The sequence below is a fragment of the Myotis nattereri genome (assembly GCF_964212035.1).
Source record: "Myotis nattereri genome assembly, chromosome: 5".
Lineage (NCBI taxonomy): Eukaryota > Metazoa > Chordata > Mammalia > Chiroptera > Vespertilionidae > Myotis > Myotis nattereri.
Genome location: NC_138080.1, coordinates 25,710,890 through 25,732,723, shown reverse-complemented (window position 1 = coordinate 25,732,723; position 21,834 = coordinate 25,710,890). Strand labels below are relative to the sequence as shown.

At 49.4% G+C, this 21,834-nt stretch overlaps 1 protein-coding gene across 2 annotated transcripts; it reads left to right on the top strand.

The window, feature by feature from the left end:
- Positions 1–4,569: 4,569 nt before the first annotated feature.
- Positions 4,570–20,321, top strand: LOC308519712 (protein HIDE1). 2 transcript variants are annotated; one of them, XM_081091855.1, is made up of 7 exons: positions 4,570–4,673; positions 6,175–6,480; positions 8,584–8,673; positions 10,621–10,648; positions 11,366–11,409; positions 12,561–12,598; positions 18,328–20,321. In XM_081091855.1, exons 1-7 carry the CDS (start codon positions 4,643–4,645, stop codon positions 18,475–18,477), a joined length of 687 nt encoding a protein of 228 aa, XP_080947981.1. In that variant the 5' UTR covers positions 4,570–4,642; the 3' UTR covers positions 18,478–20,321. The 2 variants fall into 2 exon arrangements, with proteins under 2 accessions (XP_080947981.1, XP_080947982.1); XM_081091856.1 differs by lacking the exons at positions 10,621–10,648; positions 11,366–11,409 and having other exon boundaries at positions 18,328–18,956.
- Positions 20,322–21,834: the final 1,513 nt, after the last annotated feature.

Below are 21,834 nucleotides of genomic sequence, written 5' to 3'. Positions count from 1 at the left end.
GCAGCTATTTTTTTTAAGACCTAATTGTCTTTATTAAGTGATTCACAAATCAGGCAGCAACCCATCCCATCTAGTAACCAGAATGGTACTCCAGATGGCTACTATGTGTTGGCTATTGTCATTGTTTTATTTGACACTCTAAGGTAATGGTTCTCAACCTTGGCTGCACATTAGAATCACCTGGGAATCTTTTTAAAATCCTGACTTCTTGGCCTCACCCTCTGGAAATTCTGTTTCTTTGTTACTAATGTTGTGGCCCCACCCCATAACAAAGAAACAGAATTTCCGGAGGACGAGGCCCAGAAATCAGGATTTTAAAGATTCCCAGGTGATTCTAATGTGCAGCCAAGGTTGAGAACCACTGGTCTAAGGGAAAAGAGGTCAGTGCCCCTGACTAAATAGTCAGGCATTGCATATTTTAAAAATTCTTGCAGCACACCGGTTGAAAATCGCTGCCTTACACTGTTTTTTAGAACTACGTTCTGAACTAAACAGACAACTGTCTGGAGTTCGTCCTCAGGTAGCCCCCAGACATGTCAGAACAGACAGACACTGTGAGAATGAGGGCTTCTGCTCCCTCCAGAACTGGGGACGCAGGCTGCCGTCTTCAGGACCTGCCATGCTGGGGAAGGAGATGAGGGAAGGGCAGGGAACACACAAGGCTTTCCTGCCACATTCACACCGCCTTTTTCCTGACTGAGCATTGGCGTGGTGGGCATAAATCTTTAGCTCTTTCCCAGCGGTTAGGTAAAGTTGATTCTGACTATCTTTGCTCGATTTGTCGATTTTTCTGGAGGGACAGGCCCTTTGAGCTACTGATTCCTCTATTTTCCCTGACATCTGGGGTCTGAATGGGTGATTCTTATGTTCCGTGATTAAACAAAAACAAAAACTTCCCCCTCCCTTATTATTCCACAAATCTTTACTGAGAGTCTGAGGCTGTGAATAAAACAGAAACTGTCCATGTCCCGGTGGAGTTGTCATCCTACTGTTGCTCCACTAAGATGATGTTAGGTAGTCATAGGTGCTAAGAAGTAAATGTTTGGCTGTAGGTGGTATGATGCTTTTAGCCTGGTGGAGTCAGGGAGGGCTTCCCTGAGGAGGTGGCATTGAAGCTCAGACTGGAAGTAGAAGGGACAGGAGGAGACAAACAGAGAACAGTGCCCCAAAGCAGAAAGGAGGTGATGGGAATGGAAGCAGTCAGTGCAGGCCACATCATGTGGGGTCCCTCTTCCCTTTTTAGCGTTGGCCTAGAATCTTAGCCTGAGGTCCTTACAACCATGGGGAGTTGGCAAACTGGTTTCTGGAGGTGAGGGTTCCGCTGAAATTATAACCAAAAGATTCTAAGAATGTGCTGGGAAATCTTTGTGTGCCGCCCCCACCAGAGCTGTTCTTCACCTTTCCCTACACTGCTCTGTACCCTGGAAGGCTGATCTCTATACACTGGATCAATCTGGCTGCTTGAGTTTGGCCCTGGCAGGAGATCTGAGGCCTGGAGAGGAGGAAGGCCTAGATATATATCCCCTGGCTCCCACCTGTTGGTCTGTATCTCTCTACCAAAGCCTGCAACTCCAGCTCTCTCCAAATTCCAGGACCACTTCCTCCCCAGCAACTTCAGATCTGGGCTGGTCACAGCTCCCTGACCCCAGGAGTCACCATTCCTTGTTGATTTCCCTTCATCCTGTCCATGACTCCTCAGGGGTGCCTCGTAAGTACAACAGCTGTGACAGGTGACCAGTACAGGCATGTGTTGCTGTTTTTCTGAACACAATTCCAGGTTATAGATTTCTGCACCACATTAAATGCTCCCAGGATGAAGTCCTTACATTCAAGTTCCTTCACACACATTATTCCCTCCACGTAGCATGCCCTTCCCCCTCCTCAAGACTTTTGGAGTCAGATATCTGGAAGAAATCTCAATTCTGTCTCCTAGCCATCAAAGCCAAGAATCTCTTAACTCTTCTGTACACACAGGATAGAACCACAAAAATAGACCGAATGAATATGTTTTGGCTTTCAGGCCAGACAGCCAAATATTTATGGCTCACTGTATGCCGAGCTCTGTGGTAGGCTTCGGGAAGCTGCAGCAGACAACAAGGACCCCCTCCCTGCACCTCTGGAGAAAGAGAGCTGGATGGATTCAGTAAATTCAAGCATGTTCTGTGAACCACCTGGACCTAATCTAATTGACATTTACAGGATATATCAAACAGCTGCAGAGCATTGTTTATATATTTTAAGGGCCAATAGAATGTGGAGCAAGATATGCTGGGCCATTAAAAAGTAATAAATTTCTGCCCTGGCTGGTTTGGCTCAGTGGACTGAGTGTCTGCCTGGGGACTGAAGGGTCCCAGGTTCGATTCCAGTCAAGGGCATATGCCTGGGTTGTGGTTGTGGGCCCTATCCCCAGTAGGGGGTGTGCAGGAGGCAGCCAATCAATGATTCTCATCATTGATGTTTCTCTCTCTCCCTCTCCCTTCCTCTCTGAAATCAATAAAAATATTTTTTTAAAAGATTAATAAATTTCAGAGGATTAAAATTATATGGAGTATATTGTCTAACCACAAAGGAATTAAATTAAAAATCACTAATAGTAAGTTATTTAAAAAGCCCAAATATTTATAAATTAAGGAACACCTAAATAAACTATGGTTCATAGAAAAAATTCACAGGGAAAAAGATATTATTTCTAACAATGATAATGAGTCACAATATATTAAAATGTGTGAGATGTAGTTAAAGCAATGCATAGAGGGAAATGTGTAGCTTTAAATGCTTATATAGAAGCATTTATATAGAAGATAAAGGTTTTAAATCAATGATCTGGGCTTCTCAGTTTATTGGAACATCATTCTATACACCAAAAGGTTGGGGCTCGATTCCTAGTCAGGGCACAAACCTAGGTTTCGGGTTCAGTCCCCGGTCTGGGCACATATGGGAGGCAACCGATCAAGGTTAGTTTCACATCAATGTTTCCCTCTCTCTTCCTCTTTCTTTCAAATCAATAAAAACATATCCTTGGGTGAAGGTTAATATAAATGCTGAAAAAAATAAATGATCTAAGTTTCCATCTTAAGAAGCTAATAAAAGAAGAGTTGATTAGACACAAGATAAATAGAAGAAAGAAAAAGTAAATATAAGACCAAAAAGCAAAGAAATAGAAAACAGAAAATAGAGAAAAATAACAAAGTAAAAAGTTAGTACTTTGAAAAGATGAATAAAACATTAATTTCTAGTAAGACTAATCAAGGAAGAAAAAAAAACACCCACAAATTACGTTGCCAATGGGACATCACCACAGACCCTACAGACATTAAAAGGATAACAAGAAAACATTAACAGTTTATACCACTAAGTTCTACAACTTAGATGAAATGGACAGATGCCTTGGAAACAGCAAGCATACTAACTGCAATAAAAGAAAATTACAAGGCACTATGGGAGAATTCGGCAAAGGGGTTTTTCTAAGTTCAGAGGGAACTGGATAGGTTTCACAGAAGTGATATGTAAGCTGAGACCTGAAGAAGTGGGATTTGACCAGAGGGATAGAATGATGCCCAAAGGTCCTGATGTTGGAATGACGGTTGTATGTCCAAAGAAAAAAAAGTCTAGTGGTCCTTTTCGGTGTTTGGTGTACACATGTTTATGTCCTTCCTGGGTGTAAACCTCCAGGTGGACCCACTTAATTGAACAGAAGTGTTTAGAGAGCAAAGCAAACCTACTTGCCAAACAAATCTTTGCAAGTTTCTGAGCTGGAGCTGGAAGGCAATTTATTCTGCAAAGTAGATCATGGCCTCAGTTCCGGAGCTGGTGTTTCACCTGGCCTGCGAAGCTCCTAAAGCTTTTCTTCTCTGTGGTTTCACGTTGGAAATGCTCACACCCCTCATGGTGTCGTGCTCCATCTCATGAGTTCTTTGGATCTCTGCTCCTCTTTTATTTTTTTAAAATATATTTTATTGATTTTTTACAGAGAGGAAGGGAGAGGGATAGAGAGTTAGAATTGATGAGAGAGAAACATCGATCAGCTGCCTCCTGCACACCTCCTACTGGGGATGTGCCCGAAACCAAGGTACATGCCCTTGACCGGAATCGAACCTGGGATCTTTCAGTCCGCAGGCCGATGCTCTATCCACTGAGCCAAACTGGTTAGGGCTCTGTCTGCTCCTCTTAGCTGCATTCTACGGAGCAAGAAAATGAGGCTTCAAAGGAGAACCGTGCCTTGCCTAAGGTCACGGAGGCCAAGCCCTAACCACCCTCCATCTGACATGTACATCAACTTTGGCGCTGGTTGGGCTGTGGTATATGCCTTGGGCGTGGATTTCCCAAACAGCCCACAGTCCTCACCCTTTCTCACGCCCAGGAGTCCTCTCATTTGTTGTTTGTCCCTCACATCTTCAGAACTATGGCCACCAAGGCTCCGAGAGGTGCTCGGGTCTGATGTGCACCAATGGAAGGGGTGGGGAGAGGAGAAGGAGTCTTTCAGTAACTCAGATACATGTGCAACTTCCTGCCAGTGAGGAAATACTCGGCTAGAAACAGCCCAGCTTCTCCTTTCCCTGCTCTGGCCCCACAGAAGGAGTTGTGGTGAACCGTGGGCCACACTGGCCTCAGCCAGATTGCCTGGCCAGTCGCTGGAGAAGCAATGCCCTGGACTGTCCTGCTCTTTGCAGCTGGTGAGCCTGACACCCCTGCACCCTCCCCCCCGCCCTGCCCCGAGCCACTCCCCATGCCTGCCCACCTTACCTCTGCTCTGGGGGCAGGAACCTGTACCTGGGGCTGCCCTCCCCAGGTGCTGGAGAAGGCTGAGCCCTGACAGATTTGTCCCAGAGCCTTGGAAATGTCCCAGGAGCATGGCTTTCTTTTATGGGGCTCCTCGTTACCCCCACATCATGGTTATCAGAAATGCCACCCCGCCGAGGAGAGCGGTGCCCACGCCCCATGACTCAGCCCTGTTGGCCTCTGAGGCTCCCACCTCCAGGGTCAGAGCAGCAGATTTGCGGGCGGAAAACGGAAGGCTTGTGTAGACCTCACCTGAGCCAAATCCACACTGTGCCCAGGAGCCTGGGGGCAGCTGGGGAGACACTGAACCCCGAAATCAATATTCCTCACCACAGCCTGGGAAGCAAGCTTAGAACCTCCCCTCCTCCGGCTCTCCCTGTTTCTCATGCCCTCCTCGAATACCCCACACCCCTCCAGCCTCCCAGCCTTTGCCCATACTGTCCGCTCTGCCTGGAATGCTCTCTCTCAGCTCTTCCTGTGTCGCTTCTTCAGGGAAGCCCTCCGTGGTCAACCCAGCTACTGCAGCTTCTCATGACTCTAATGCAGCGGTTCTCAACCTGTGGGTCGCGGCCCCTTTGGGGGTCAAACGACCCTTTCACAGGGGTCGCCTAAGACCATCGGAAAACACATATATAATTACATATTGTTTTTGTGATTAATCACTATGCTTTAATTATGTTCCATTTGTAACAATGAAATTGGGGGTCACCACAACATGAGGAACTGTATTAAAGGGTCGTGGCATTAGGAAGGTTGAGAATCACTGCTCTAATGTGCTGCACAGCATTTCTTGTCTCCTTGAGAACATGAGCTCCCGGAGGCAGGCATGTCTGTCTGTCTGTCTGTCTGTCTCATTCACTGCTCTGTCCCCAGTACCTAAAGCAGGGCCTGGTGCCAATCAGTACTGGTGAATGAAGCAATGAGAATGTGATTGCATTGCTGTATAATAACTACTGCTATCATTAAAAAAAATGACTCAAACGCAGGGACCCCTGACCATGTACAGGGCACTTGATTCCCCAATATCACAGTAGGGTGGGGATGACTAGCCTCCAGCTGTACATAAAAATCAAGGCCCACAGACATTTATCAACCTGTTTGACTCTATCTTGATTTGAACGTCTTCTAGATTGTGTAACAGTAATTAAAGATGTATCTTCCAGGCTACATGTATAATAAGAACTTCTATTAATTGCATATATGCCTTTGATGTATTTCCCCCCTCCAAATTATCAGCTGTGTACTAGGATTTGACACGTGAAAAATAAATCTGTAATCAGCTCAGGGAGGGAGGAACAAAGTCCAGAGAGTGTGAGCCACTTGCCAAAGCCACACAGCCAGGTTGGCCCCTGCGCTAACCACCCGCTCACCCAACCTCCCTTTCCTGCCTTGTAGGCTCCATGGCGATACCAGCGCCATCCATCCTGCTGGCGCCCCCACACCCCAGCAGTCAAGAGGACCCCATCTTCATTGAATGCACGGCCCCCCAGGGCTTCCCAGGGGCCAACTTCACGCTGTACCAAGGGGAGAAGGTGGTCCAGCTCCTGCAGGCCCCTGCGGACCAGCTCAGGGTCACCTTCAACCTGAGTGGCGGCTGGGAGGCGGCCGGGGGAACGTTTCACTGCCAGTATGGCGTGTTAGGCGAGCACAGGCAGCCGCAGCTGTCAGACCTCAGTGAACCTGTGCACGTGTCCTTCCCAGGTAAGGCCCTTTCACCAGCCCTCACTGCCTGGCTCCATGTTCTCACTACCAGGCCTTTCCAAGGCTATTCCCTCTGCGTGGAAGTTGTCTAGGACGAGCCAGGCTTCCAACTTGCCAGGATTTACTCACTTTTCCTTGTTTAAGCCTCACAGTCATCCCGTGCGGTGGGTGTAGCGATTCTCCCCTTTTGCAGGTGAGGAAACCAAGGCATAAGAGATGAAGGGACTTGCCCAAGTCACACAGCGAGCAGGCAGCAGAGCTGGGATTCCGCTGGTCTCCAAAGCCCAGGCATGAAATGTGCATGTCCTGCTGCCCCTCCCCTCCTGGCCATGGGACATGTTAGAGCACCTGCCACTCACCGTGAATGAGTAGTCTGAGAATTATTCGATATGCCAGTGGGGGCAAGTAAAATGCAAGGATGAAATACAGCCTGGTGAAGGGTGTCATTTTATTTTTTTTTTAAATGTATTTTTATTGATTTCAGAGAGGAAGGGAGACAGAGAGATAGAAACATCAACAATGAGAGAGCATCAGCTGCCTCCTGGCACGCCCCCTACTGGGGATTGAGCTCACAACCGGAGCAAGTGCCCTTGACCTGAATCAAACCCAGGACCCTTCAGTCCACAAGCCAACACTCTATCCACTGAGCCAAACCAGTTAGAGCTAAAGGGTGTCATTTTAAATACAGAGGAGAGTGGTCAGGGAACACTTCTCTGAGGAAGCAGTGTTTGAGAACAGACCTGAATGATAAGGAGCCAGCCACATGAATGTCTCTGGCAAGAAGGTTCCAGGTAGAAGCAGCAGGATGTGCAAAGGTCCTGAGGCTGGAGTGTACCTGGTGTGTTTGAGCAACATGGAGGCACCGTGATTGAAGCCTAATGAGCAAGGAGGAAAGTGGGGAGAGACGAGGGCAGGGAGGTAGCAAAACGGCTCTTGTAGGCTGCAGGAAGGACTCTGGCTTTCTGGGTGAGTGTGACAGAGTTCGGGAAGCCGCTGATCTTTTCAAGACAGGGTGGGTGTGGGCTCTGGATCAAGGAGCGGAGAAAGGGAGGAGCCTCCAGGTGGAGCCTCTGTGTCAGCATCAATCAGAACTTTTCCAGCTGCAAATAGAACTTGGTTGCTAGCAGAGGCTCACACATTGTGATGACAAAACAGTCTCTATGTCCTTCCCGGCCTCAAGCTCTACTATCAAAGGCCCCCTTCTCTTACCTTGGTCCTGTGGTCTCAGAGTGGGGAGGTGACAACCCTTACCCCTCACCCCAGATGAATGAATGGACAAGGCTAACACTGTGAGAACACCAAGTGTGCATTCCTCCTTCACCCTCCTGGCTTAGCTCCTACCTCCACTGGGTCAGGGCATCTGCTCCAGGCTCCCCCGAGAGATCCCCTCTCTCTCCAGGGAGGGGCAGACAAAACTCTGGAGCTCGGCTTCAGCTTCTGTGGCTGACCTCTGTGTAGGCCTCATGGTCCACACATGGCTGAGGGGGGGGCGGGGGGGATTTGTCCTCTGATCCCCTGGTACCCACGCTGAAATCAGCAGGACTCTTCAGGCTGCAAGTAACTGAAAACTTGACTCAAACTGGCTTCGACAACAAAAAGGGATTTGTTGATTCGCTGAACTGAAGTCAGATCACGGTGCTGACTTCAGGCATGGCTGGATCCAGGTGCCCAAAGGTGTCAGGAATCATTTGCCACCTCTCAGTTCAGCTTTCTTCTGTGTCTTATTCTCAGGCAAGCCTTCCTCCACATGGTAGCAAAATTCTACCCAGCAGCTCCAGATGTTTATCCTACCAATTTTGTAATATTGGGTAGAGGAGTACACCTCTCTTCCCAGCAGAGGCCTAGCCAAAGTCTCAGAATTAATTCTCATTGGCTCAGCTTGGGTCACATGCCCATCTCTGAACCAATCACAATGACCAGGGGGAGGGAATGTGCTAATTGGCTAGATATAAGGTTTGCTGGGTCCCTAGGGTCCAGTTACACTCAAGCCACATAGTTGGCGTGCAAGGGGGGAAAGCTGACAAGATGACAGTCGTCCTACCTCCTCCCTGTGCCTCCACAATCCATGACCTGCCCACTCTCTCTTTTCCCATTTTCCTCTAGTACCCACTTGGATCCTGGCACTCTCCTTGAGCCTGGCTGGGGCCCTCCTCCTTGCTGGGCTGGTGACTGTTGCTGTGGTGATCAGGAAAGGTAATAGCAGGCAAAGAAAGCCTCACCGGAGGATGTGTTCATTGATTTAGAGAGAGAAAGGGAGAGGGAGAGAGAGAAAGAAAGAAACATCCATGTGAAAGAGAAACATCGATGGGTCGATCTGTCGCCTCCCGCATACACCCTGACCAGGGATCAAATGCGCATGCAACCCGGGTATGTGCCCTGACTGGGAATTGAACCCACAACCTTTTGGTGCACAGGATGAGGCTCTAACCGAGCCAGCTGGCCTGGGCTCCAGAATTCTTTCATCTTCTCAAACTGAAACTTTGTCCCTATTAAACATTAATTCCCCCTCCACCTCCATCCAACCCCTGGCATCTACTGAAATTAATTTTTAAAAAAATCCTTGCCCGAGGATATGTTTTTTTTAAATATGTTTTTATTGATTTTTTTTTTTTTTTTTTTTTGAGAGAGGACGGGAGAGGGGTAGAGACATAGAAACACCCATGAGAGAGAAATATCAGCAATTGGCTGCCTCCTGCACACCCCCGACAGGGTCAAACCCGCAACCTGGGCATGTGCCCTGACCAGGAATCGAACCAGTGACTTCTTGGTTCCTGGGTCGAAGTTCAACTGTTGAGCTACACCGGCCGGGCCAAAGGATATGTTTTTATTGATTTTGGGTAGAGAGAAAGAGGGAGAAACATCAGTGGGCCAATCAGTCACCTCCCATATGTGCCTTAATCGGGGATCAAATCCAAAACTTAGGTATGTGCCCAACAGGGAGTTGAACCCACAACCTTTTGGTGTATTGGACAATGCTCCAACCAACTGAGCCACCAGGCCAGGGCCAGACCTTTTTTAAAATTATAAGGTATTTATTATTTATTTTACTTTAATCCTAACCTGAGAATATTTTTCCATTGATTTTTAGAAAGAGTGGAAGAGAAGGCAAAACAGAGTGAAATATCGATGTGAGAGAATCACATCAATTGGTTGCCTCCTGCACGGGCCCTACCAGGGGCTCTGGGCCAGGGAGGAGCCTGCAACCCAGGTACATGCCCTTGACCAGAATCAAACCTGGGACCCTTCAGTCCACAGGCCAACGCTTATCCACTGAGCCAAACTGGCTAGGGCCAGACAGACTTTTTTTTAAAATATGTTTTTATTGCTTGAGAGAGAGAGAGAGAGAGAGAGAGAGAGAGAGAGAGAGAAACATCAATGATGAGAGAGAATCATTGATCGGCTGCCTCCTGCATGCCTCCTACTAGGGATCGAGCCTGCAACTGCAACCCAGGCATGTGCCCTTGACCGGAATCGAACCCGGGACCCTTCAGTCCCCAGGCTGATGCTCTATCCACTGAGCCAAACTGGCTAGGGCCAGACAGACTTTTAATATCTGCTGTTTTTCAGGTGTCTTGAGACAGTGATGTCCAGTTGAAGTTTTTTCCTCTTCTCATTTAATGTCCATATAATAAAGAAATTGAGAATGTAGCCACCCATTTTAACAGGAAAATGAGTTTACTATCCAAGGGCCATCTTTCGTGTGGGCCATCACATATGATCACCAAGGATTATTCAATCAAAAGTTGAATGTATGCCCTGGGGTGGCTCAGTTGGTTGGAGCGCTGGCCCGGGCACCAGAAGGGTAAGTTCCATTCCTGGTCAGAGCACCTGCCTAGGTTGTGGGTTTGATCCCTGGTTGGGTGCGTGCGGGAGGCAGCCTCTCTCGCTCGCTCGCTCTCTTTTCTAAAACAAAACAAACAATTTAACATGCTTGCACCTTGTTTGACGTTTTTACCAACACACATGACTCATGCACTTGGGGAAAATGAATGTTTGCAGTGGTTCTGTTGAGTGGCAAATTTGCTAGGGGAGAAGGCAATGTCTGAGGGGGCTTTTGGCCTTTGAGCTTTCAGAAACTTGCAACCAGGATGCACCCAGGACCAAAATCTAACAAATGCTTGTTTATTTTTTGTTCCCCAGTTAAAGTAAAAAAAATGCAGAAGAAAAGGTGAGACCATTTCTGGACACCCTGTGGCGGTGAGGGGGGGGCGGGGGTTAGGAGAAAGAAATATTCAGTCCCAGGGCATGAGCTCCTGATGGGTGTTAGGGACTCTAAGAGCCGGCCAGGTTCTGGGAACAGAGGGCACTTCCCTGGCTGTGTGGGAGCTCCACCGCGAACAGCACTGAATGATGGGAGGGCCGCCTCATAGGAACAGGTGTGCGGGGCACTGTGCTAGGAGACGCTGAAGCTGGAGCGCCTGTTAGCCTCCTAGCACCCTGGAAGCAGGCACTATTAACAGCCCCGTTTTACAGACCAGGAGATTGAGGCACAGGGAACTGGTGGCTGAGCCTTCCTCACATCCGTTTACTGCCAGCTGCCAAAATTGTTCTAATCACTCTAGAAGTCCACAGTGGGAGGAGGAGAGTGGCGCCCCTGGGGTTGTGCGGTGCCCAACTTGGTGCGCTGGTCCCTGGGCATCAGGACGTTCCAGCTGGTCCTGGCCTTGGTTTCTCCAGCTGAGAGGGGTGGACACCCGGCTGCCTGGTGGCAGAGAGCTAGCAGAAGCCCCGGGCTGGAATCCTGGCTTCATCTGGCTGGTGGGCTCTTACAAGAGCATTTCCATATGAGAGGACTCAGGATGGGTGGGGAACTAAGGTCAAGTTTGGGGCCTGGAAAAAGCCTCCTGCCGGAGATGGCATCACTGTCTTCCCAATCCCTTTGCAGAGAGCGGGAATCCTGCTGGGCCCAGGGTAACTGCACCACCACAGGTTTGTGCTTCCTCCTTGATCCTGTCCCTACCCCCTCTCCCAGGCAGGGTTCACTGCCTCAAAACACTATGGGCCTCACTACTCACTGCTGAACCTCTTTCGGGGCTGATCACTTCCCTTGAGGGCAAGAATACACTCTCTCCCCTTTCCAACTCCCCTCGACCCCATGTTTCACCTCTCACCTTCTCTCCTTGCCCTATGCGTGGGCCTTTCATGCACACTGCCCTCTGCCTAGAGCGCTCTTCTTCCCTCTGGTCGCAGTCCGAAGGTCACCTCCTCCAGGAAGCCTTCCTTGATTTTCTAGACAGAGTCTGTGCTTTCTACTTACATGATCCCAACAGACACCCTGTCATTCTCCTTGCCCCTTAGTAGAAACACATTCAAGTAGTCTTGCCTGTTGGGTATGTAACATTCGCCTCCACCGCTGGACAGTCAGCTCCACGGGGGGCGCACTGCGTCTGTCTTGTCCCCTGGAGCACCCTGGGGCTTTCATGGTATCTGTCACCATCCTCCCATGGAGTCCCATTTGTGGTCCAAACGTGTCGTTCTGCCGGCTTCCACCAGGGGGCGAGGGGTAGCCAGTTTGTGTGAGTGATGCTCGGGAAGGGGCCCCCAAAGGCAGACGCTCCATTCTTGTACTTTTTTCACTGCCTCGCGCATTTGTTGGGCACCTACTACGTATTGAGGTCTATGGGGCTCCCTCGGTGACCAAGACGGAGGTGGTCTCTGACCACAGCTCACATTCCAGGGGGGGAACATCCGATGTTGGCCCAGATCTGTGGGGGCTAGGAGGGCTGTCTCCCAAAGAAGTGATATTTAAGCAGAGACCTGAAGAAGGCGCTTCGGGGAGAACCTGGGGCAGTGGAGGAGCTGAGAGGTGCTCCCGAAAGCGGGAGTGGAGATGAGGAACCCATTTTCCAGCGGGTAGCGGAGGCTGCCAGGAGGGCTCGGAGCAGAAGAGGCACGTGATACCATTTGCGACTGTGAAGGGCTCACCCTGTGAATGGGCTGGAAGGGAGCAAAGAGGGTGCCCTGAGGCGGTGCGGACCCTTTCCCCAGGGTCTACACTGGGTGCTGGGCTTGGGGGAAGTGGGTGAACAAGGAACTGAAACTGGCCCCAGTTTTGGTTTCCCTCTCTCTTTCTTTTTCAGACATGTCCTTCGATAATTCCTTGTTTGCTATCTCAACGGTAAGTTGTTTCATTTCTTGGCTTACGGTCCTGATGCCAGGAAAGCAGGCAGGGGCCACCACCAGGCTGGGCTGACCTGTTGTTTCTGAGTTGGGGGGCGCTGGGAGGCGGGGATGGGGGGTGCAGGGGGAGGTGCTGGGAAAAGCCCAGAATCACTGAGCAGGGATTTGTCTGTGAGCTGAGAGTTGGCTCTGAGACATGGGCGGGAGAGGGGGGTTTGGGGGTGGCCTCATCTGGGCCATTATGTGGCAATGGGCAGGCCCCTGCAGGTGCTTGGTCTTGGGGTTAGCACTGTCTTTGCATTCAGTTGGGACGACCCCTTAGAATGGTGACAGAGGGGACTCAGGGGACCTGGTGGCTTTGGGGGATCATGGAGCCGCGTGACAATCCGATGCACACTGTAGCCCCCTCCTGGTATAAAGAACAGCCTACTGTGTGTTCAGTTTCTGGGACTTCAGCTTAAATGTTCCTGTTGTACATTTTCCCTTTTAGTGGGGAGGGTCTCACTACACACACCTCTCCTCATCAAGGAGTGTGGCTCCCCTAGATCCGTGGTCGGCAAACTGCGGCTCGCGAGCCATACGCGGCTCTTTGGCCCCTTGAGTGTGGCTCTTCCACAAAATACCACGTGCGGGCGCGCACATACAGTGCGATTGAAACTTCGTGGCCCATGCGCAGACGTCAGTTTCCGGCCTGGGCCAGTCTATTTTGAAGAAGCACTGTTGATATTTGGCTCTGTTGACTAATGAGTTTGCCGACCACTGGGCCTAGATCATACATGTTCGAGCTGGGATTTGAACTCCTCTGCACAACTGCATCTTGGGGTGGCCTTGGTGTTTAGACTTTATTACTTTTTTTTTTTTTTTTACTAAGTTAGAGAAGGCTGAGCCATGGCCACCATAGATAAAGACAATGTTCAGCTGCTCCTCTTCACACAGAGAGGAGTACAGGTCTGAGATGAAGGTGGCCCCATGCGAGGTGGCCTCAGATGTCCCATTTGGCCAAGGAGACACTTTGTTTTTGGTGTTTTTTAAAATATATATTTTATTGATTTTTTTTTACAGAGAGGAAGGGAGAGGGATAGAGAGTCAGAAACATCTATGAGAGAGAAACATCGATCAGCTGCCTCCTGCACACCCCCCACTGGGGATGTGCCTGAAACCAAGGTACATGCCCTTGACCGGAATCAAGCCTGGGACCCTTCAGTCCGCAGGCCAATGCTCTATCCACTGAGCCAAACTGGTCAGGGCCAAGTAGACACTTTGGGACTGCTGTCAGGGCACCTGGGGCAGAGTCCTCTGCTTGAAGTACCCAGATGGGGACTGGCGTGGGGGTGGGGATGGGGTGAGAGTATTGGATTGGTCATCGCACCCTTCCTGGGCATCTGGACAAGAACAGAATGAGGCCCTCCCTCCCTCAGAGCTTCTTGTGTTTTGTTTTGTTTTTAATGGAAGATATATATACATGTATATATGTATATATACATATATGTGTATATATATGTGTGTATATATATATGTGTGTGTATGTGTATGTGTGTGTGTGTGTGTATATATATATATATATATTTTTTTTTTCCTGGAGAAGAAAGGAGAGGGGGAGAGAGATAGAAACATCAATGATGAGAAAGAACCATTGATCAGCTGCCTCCTGCACGCCCCCTACTGGGCATTGAGCCCACAACCCAGGCTTGTGCCCTAACTGGGAATCAAGCCAAGGTCTCCTGGTTCATAGTCAACGTGCAACGACTGAGTCACACCAGCCGGGTTCCCTCAGAGTTTCTTAATTCTATGAGGGGAGAGATAGACGATGCCACATGAGGGGAGTGAACAGGAAACTCGCTTCTCACTTACGTAGGGAATCCAAGGCATCTCAGAGATGAGCCACAAGCAGGACGTAGCTGCGGATGATTGATCCAGGCTCAGGACACCTTCCTGGCACAGCACAGGGGAGGAGGGGAGTGAGGAGCTGACGGGCCACATGGAGAACTTTGACTTTTACCCCAAGTGGGATGGGAGCCATGAAGGTTTCAGAGCAGAGAAGGGTCGTAATCAGATTCAGGTGCTCGTAGTCTGGGGGGGTGACAGACTCGGAGGGTGTGAACGGACTGGCCCTCAACGTGGTTTGGTCCAGCGTGTGGGCAACAGAGGTGGAAGAAGCAAACGGATGCAGGTCAGGTAGACTCAGCAGATGGGAAACATGGCACTGCTTTTTTTTTTTTTTTTTTATCCTCGGGTCCAAGGATATGCTTATTGATTTTAGAGAGGAAGGAAGAGAGAAAAAAATTTCGTATTTGCCCCAACCGGGAATTGAACCCGCAACCTTTTGGTGCTTGGGACTACGCTGCAACCAACTGAGCCACTTGGCCAGGGCCTGGCACTGATTTTGTGTTAGATGAGGGCTGAAGGAGGAGGAGGCGTGGGGGTGTCTTAGGGAGGGAAAAGGGACAGACCACCTCATTCGGTTATGCCCAAGAGCAGACGGAGACATGAGTCTGGAATTCCAGAGAGGAGCAGGGAAGTTTAAACCGGTCCCCAGTCCCTGGTACACAGATAGTGGCAAGGAAGGGGCTTGGCGCCAGGCTGTTCAGCCCTCTGAGGTCTTAGCTCTGGAAACAAATCCTGAGTTGTTAAGAAATGCCAGCAGGCAGGGCAAATTCTAAAACTTTCTGTGAGAAGCCACAGGCTCAAGGCACAAGCCTGATGATTTTTCCTTTTAAAAAGACATTTAGCCCTAGCGGTTTGGCTCAGTGGATAGAGCGTCGGCCCTGTACTGAAGGGTCCTGGGTTCGATTCCCGTCAAGGGCACCTACCTCATATGTCGGTTGCAGGCTAGATCCTCAACCCTGCCCTGATCAGGGTGTGTGAGGAAAGCAACCAATCAATGTGTCTCTCTCACATCGATGTTTCTCTCTCTCTGTCTTTCCCCCTCCCTTCCACTCTCTCTAATAATCAATGCAAAAAAAATTAAAAAAAATCCTCGGGTGAGGATTAATAACAACAACAAAAAAGACATTGAAAATGAAACTATGGAAAACAGAGAAACAAATTATTTCTCAGTATCTTAGCCTTGATGACAATATACTTATTTATTGCTATATTTTTTAATTAAAATTTTTGAATATAAAACACACCCATATGTCAAAATTATACATATAGTAGTGTTTTTTCTATCACTTAACCCTTCTCAACTACAGACATAGAAGTAACCACTGTTAGGAGCTTCTTGCAAAAGGCAAGCAAAGGTTAAAATACCAAATCTATATCCTTACCCTTTTATTTTATTGTAAAGATTTTTTGATTTATTTTATTTTATTTTTTTAAAATATATTTTATTGATTTTTCACAGAGAGGAAGGGAGAGAGATAGAAAGTTAGAAACATCGATGAGAGAGAAACATCGATCAGCTGCCTCCTGCACATCTCCCACTGGGGATGTGCCTGCAACCCAGGTACATGCCCTTGACCGGAATCGAACCTGGGACCTTTCAGTCCGCAGGCCGACGCTCTATCCACTGAGCCAAACCGGTTTCGGCAAGATTTTTTTATTGATTTTTTTAGAGAGAGAGGAAGGGAAAGGGAGAGAGAGACAGCAAAACACGGATGGCTGCCTCCTGCAACCCAGGCATGTGCTCTGACCAGAGCTGAACAGGCAAACTTTTTTTGTATGGGATGACGCCCAACCAACGCATACTGGCAGGATTATCCTCACAATCTTTTAAACATAAATGATAGCATGACACCTACATTGTTATGTATGGTGCTTCTTTTCCTTAATGGTAAATTCTAGTGATCTTTTCTAGTTTCTTTTTGTTTGTTTTTCAAATTATAGTAAAATACATATAATACAATGTACCATTTAATCATTTTTAAAAATTTTATTGATTTTAAAGAGAGAGAAACATTGATTTGTCGTTCCACTTATTTATGGCTAATTTTTTTATGTGCCCTGCCTGGGGTAAACTCACAACCTTGGTGCATCAGGTTGATACTCTAACCAGCTGAGCTCCCCAGCTGGGATCCCATTGTAACCATTTTTAAGCAGCACGGTTCCGTGGCATTAAGTACACGTACATTGTTGTGCAAACATCACCGTCGTTCATTTATAGACTTGTCTTGTAAAACGGAAACTCTGTGCCCACTCTACAGTAACTCCTCGGTATTGGCAACCACCCAGCCCTTGGCAACCGCCATTCTACTTTCTGTTTCTGTAGATTTGCCTTTGTTTGTTTGTTTGTTTGTTTTAGAGAGAGAAGAAGGGAGAGGGAAAAAATATCAATGTGAGAGAGAAACAGCAATCGGCTGCTTCCTTCATGCCCCCTACTGGGGATCGAGCCTGTCCAGGCAGGTGCCCTGCCTGACCAGGATTTGAACCATCAACCTTTCGGTGCATGGAGCAACATTCAAGCAACTGAGCTACACCGGCCAGGGCATGTAGATCTGCCTTTTTTTGGACATTTTCTATAGAAGTGCGTCTATACGAAGTTCATCCTTTTGTGTCTGGCTTCTTTCACTCAGCATAATGTTTTCAAGGTTCACTCGTGTTGTAACATGTCAGAATTTCCTTCCTTTCTCAGGTTGAATAATATCCCATTGTGTGTGTGTACCACATTTGTTTACCCAGTCACCCACTGGTAGACACTTGAGTTGCTTCTACCTCTTGGCTATTGTGAATAATGCTGCCATGAACACATGAACATGGGTGTGCAAGTATCTGCGTCCCTGTTTTCAATTCTAGTTTCTTTTTTTTTTTTAAATATATTTTATTGATTTTTTACAGAGAGGAAGGGAGAAGGATAGAGAGTTAGAAACGTCGATGAGAGAGAAACATCGATCAGCTGCCTCCTGCACACCTCCTACTGGAGATGTGCCTGCAACCAAGGTACATGCCCTTGATCGGAATCGAACCTGGGACCTTTCAGTCCGCAGGCCGACGCTCTATCCACTGAGCCAAACCAGTTAGGGCTCTAGTTTCTTTTTGGAACATTAGAAAGCTGTGCTCTTGGCTGAAATGAAAATGCAGCAGCTGACAGATCTCTTAGTGTGTACAGTATTGCTACACTGAGGATCTGGAGGATCTTGATATTTACTTTGTAACACCCTATAAAGTGCGAGTGACTTTAAAAAATTTTTTTTTTTACAAACAAAGAGACTGAAGCTGTTTATGTGCTTTACTGGGGTCGCCCAGCTCAGAGAGGACCTAGCTGCGCTCACCTGGCAGGCTTCAGGTTTGGCAGGTTCGTCTCTTCTTGGCTGGCATTTGGAGCAGGAGCCTGCAAGGCAGAGGAGAGGGTAGACGTTTGAGGAAGCCCAGAATGGAAAGAGAGGAGATAATAGTAATGGCTTTGTTCACTTAACACTTAGTACTTACAATGTGATGTGCCAGGTGCTTTAACTCCTTTATGCTTCTTCGTAGCAACCCTAGGAGGGGGGTATTAGTGCTCTCCCTCTGGTGCAAAAGGGGAGCCTGAGCACAGAGGAATTAAGTCATTCGACTGAGGTCACACCACTAGGAAGTGCTGGAGCTGGGATCTGGACCCAGGATGCTTGGTTCCCTGTTCAGCAGAGAGGAAGGCAGGAGGACGGAAGGCAGATCAGGGTCCTGACCCTGTGGAGTATGTGGGTGTGTGGGTGAGATGAGACCTGGTGGACTGCGGAGTCTCAGACTCAGAACATGGGGAAACCCTGAAACGCCAAATCACCCAGTTCTATTTCTCTTCCACGGACAAAGAAAATGACTTCAGAAGGAGACGAAGGCGCCCTGGATGCTTGCTCAGATTCTGCAGCAACCTATGAAAACTCTGGGCCCCGGAAGAGGCCCACCTCCACATCATCCTCACCTGAACCCCCTGAATTCAGCACCTTCCGGGCCTGCCCGTGAGGCTGAGAATTGGGGCCCCCGTCTCTCTGTCCATGAACTCCGCCCTCCATTCAGTGCTCTCACTTGATCTGGTGGGGCCGGTGGGGCCTGAGGTCCCTCCAGCTACTTTGGGGGGCTCTAGCTGCTGCTATCTCAGGGAATTGAACAGAGACAAAAGGGATACCTGGCCTTGGGACCTTCCTCACAGAGGAGCAGGAGCAGAAGAGGGGGAGCAGGCACTGGCTGGGAGCTGGACCGAAAGCAGGAAGTCTCTCTTTGGAGTTTCAGCTTCTCAGACCACCAGGGAAGTTGTTATGATCCCGTCTGGTCCCCAGCTGGGCCATAAGAGGTCAGAGCTTTCTGCACACCCCTCCTGCTTCCTCTTCCCTTGCCACAACCCAACTTGGCTTTTGGAGCATAGGGTACCTGGGGGCATGTTTTGAGTGTCTGCCTTGCTGGTATGCCTAAGTTATTAATATAGCACATGTTGAGCTGTCCCCAAGACCTCTATGGAGTGTAATCCTTCAAGCCTGGGGCTTCTGGGGACCAGTCACTGGATGCCTGGTGCGTGGGGGGGAGTACCCCTCAACTGCATGCAGACAAGGGTGTTTACAGGGAGGCCCAGGACGGTGCGGGGAGGGGACAATGCCTCAGAGAATCTCTGCTAAAGTCCTGGTGTTTGTGGGTAGGGGAGGTGGAATGATGCGGGGATGGGGCAGAGGAATATTGAGGAGAATGAATCGTAAATGAGAAGGTCCAGGGAAGGGTGGGAGCTGGGGAAGATGATAAGTGGCCACAAAACTCTTTGGGTCCCCTCAAAAGCAGCCCTGGAACAGTGGAAGAGGGGGACTTAAAAGGAAGGTGTGTGTGTGTGTGTGTGTGTGAGAAAAGGCACTTTGCCATGTTTAGCTGGACTCACCAGCCAGCAATCATTGAGGGAAGGCAAAGTAGGGGCTAATGGAGGGGTCCAGAGGGAGGGGGCCAAGAATTTTTTGTGGGGGAGGAGGCAGTGAAGGTCTGAGCGTGGAGGGGGCGCTGTGGGACTGGAATGGAGATGATGGGGAGGAGAGAAGGAGCGCTTGAATGTTTCGAGAGAGGGGTTTAGGTTGGGTGTAGACCAAGCATGTCAAACTCAAAGGCTAACACGGGCTAAATAAACAAGGTGTAAGTGTATGTGGGCCGCAAAAAAACAAAAGCTTCAACTTTCATAGAAACATAGGTTTATTTCGATAGAGACATGCTGAATACAAAGGGCTGAATGAAAGAGTTACCTATATAATAAAAGGGTAATATGCAAACTGACCCTAACAGCAGAACGATTGGGAATGACTGGTCACTATGACACATACTGACCACCAGGGGGCAGATGCTCAATGCAGGAGCTGTCCCCTGGTGGTCAGTGTGCTACCACATGGGGGAGTTCTGCTCAGCCACAAGCCAGGCTGATGGCTGCCAGCACAGCGGTGGTGGCGGGAGCCTCTCCTGCCTCCTCAGCTGCACTAAGGATGTCCGACTGCAGCTTAGGCCTGCTCCCTGCTGGCAAGTGGACATCCCCCAAGGGCTTTAGGACTGCCAGAGGGATGTCTGACTGCCAGCCTGGGCCTGATCCCTCAGGGAGTGGGCCTAAGCCAGCAGGTAGACATCCTCTGAGGGGTCCCAGACTGCAAGAGGGCATAGGCCGGGCTGAGGGACCCCCCCCCACCCCCCAAGTGCACAAATTTTTGTGCACCAGGCCTCTAGTCGTTAACATAAAATAATAACACATTTTAATAATTAATATTTTTCTTGAACCTTAACTTACCAGACACTGAATAACTGCACAAATTAATAAGCGTAACACAAATAAACCTATTTTTCTTGTTCTCTGAAAGTGAAATATTTCCTGTTGTGAACACCAAACAAGTCAGTCCAAAACTAATGACGTGGCAATCAGCTGCTAAAATAGTTGCTGCTAGTATTAGTGGAGAGAAATGGTGTGCCTGCACATAAGGTGTGTAAGGGAAATGAATGCAACACAATTATAGTAATCAGTCATTAGCGAACGTTGTAGTTCGTTATTAATAATTATGTATAACAGGATAATGTAAAAATTAATTTACGAAATTTTTATTAAAATGTTTCTTACATACCGTTATATGAGCTGGGCCACAAAAATATTCCTTGTGGGCTGCATGCGGCCTGTGAGCCGCCAGTTTGACATTGTAGAGTGTGACTCCCACCTAAAACTGCTTTTTGGGACTAATGGACTGAGGGAATGGGGCCTCAGCCCAGGGTGTGCCCCAAGTGCCACAGGCCTCAAAAAGTGAGACCCAGCCCTCGCCGGTTTGGATCAGTGGGTAAAGCATCCCCCTGCGGACTGAAGGGTCCTGGGTTTGATTCCGGTAAAGGGCATATACCAGGGTTGCGGGCTCGATCCCCAGTAGGGGAGTGCAGGAGGCGGCCCATCAATGATTCTCTCTCATCATTGATGTTTCTATCTTTCTCTCCCTCTCCCTTCCTCTCTGAAATCAATAAGAAAATATATATTAAAAAAACCAATGAGAACGACATCTATGCATGCAGTGCATGGAATGGTTAGGAATGAGAAAAACAAAGTGCAAAATGGGGTGTATAGAAAACCGTTTTTTTGTGTATTTGGGAACGATGGCGCCAGGACCAACAATTACCAGCTGCCCAAGTGCCAAAAAATGATGCTTCCGAAATCTCTTGATGTTGATTCCGTACGAAGAGCAATAAGGCTGCTCTACGTGAACCACTCACCACAGAAGCCCTTTTTCCTCTCTCTCATTGATGTTTCTCTCTCCCTCTCAAAAAAAAAAAAAGGGAGGACCACTGGAGGGAGCAGAGCCAGCATGGAGGCGGGCCCATCGCAGCTGAACTCTGCCCCTCCTCACGCCGCCTCCCACAGCCAGGCAGGGAGGGGGCGGGGCCAGCCTCAGGGGCGTGTCCAAGCCGTGGCGTCAGACACGCCCCCACCGCTTCCCGGACTGGGGCACCGCCTCATAAAGCGCGGCCCTTGGCGCTGGGCGGACCCGGGCGAGGGCGCACGGCCGAGCACCGCCCCCGACGCGCTCCTGCCCGCCCTCCTCCGGCCTCCACACTCGCACGGCTCATTAGCGGGGCCTTTCCTCTGCGAGCTGGGGGCGGGGCTCAGCTGGGGGCGTGTCCGAGGCCGAGCACCGCCCCCTGACGTACGCTCCCGCCGCCGCCGCGCCGGGGCCACCGACCACCTCACAAAGCGGCGACCGTTCGCGCGAGGCCGAGTGAGGCGGGGCGGGGCCGACCCCTTCCCGCTGCGAGTGTGGTCCCCCGCGTGCTCCCTCCCCGCGCCCAGGGCGGCCGGCAGGGGGCGCTGCGCCACGGGGCCGGGCCGTCGGC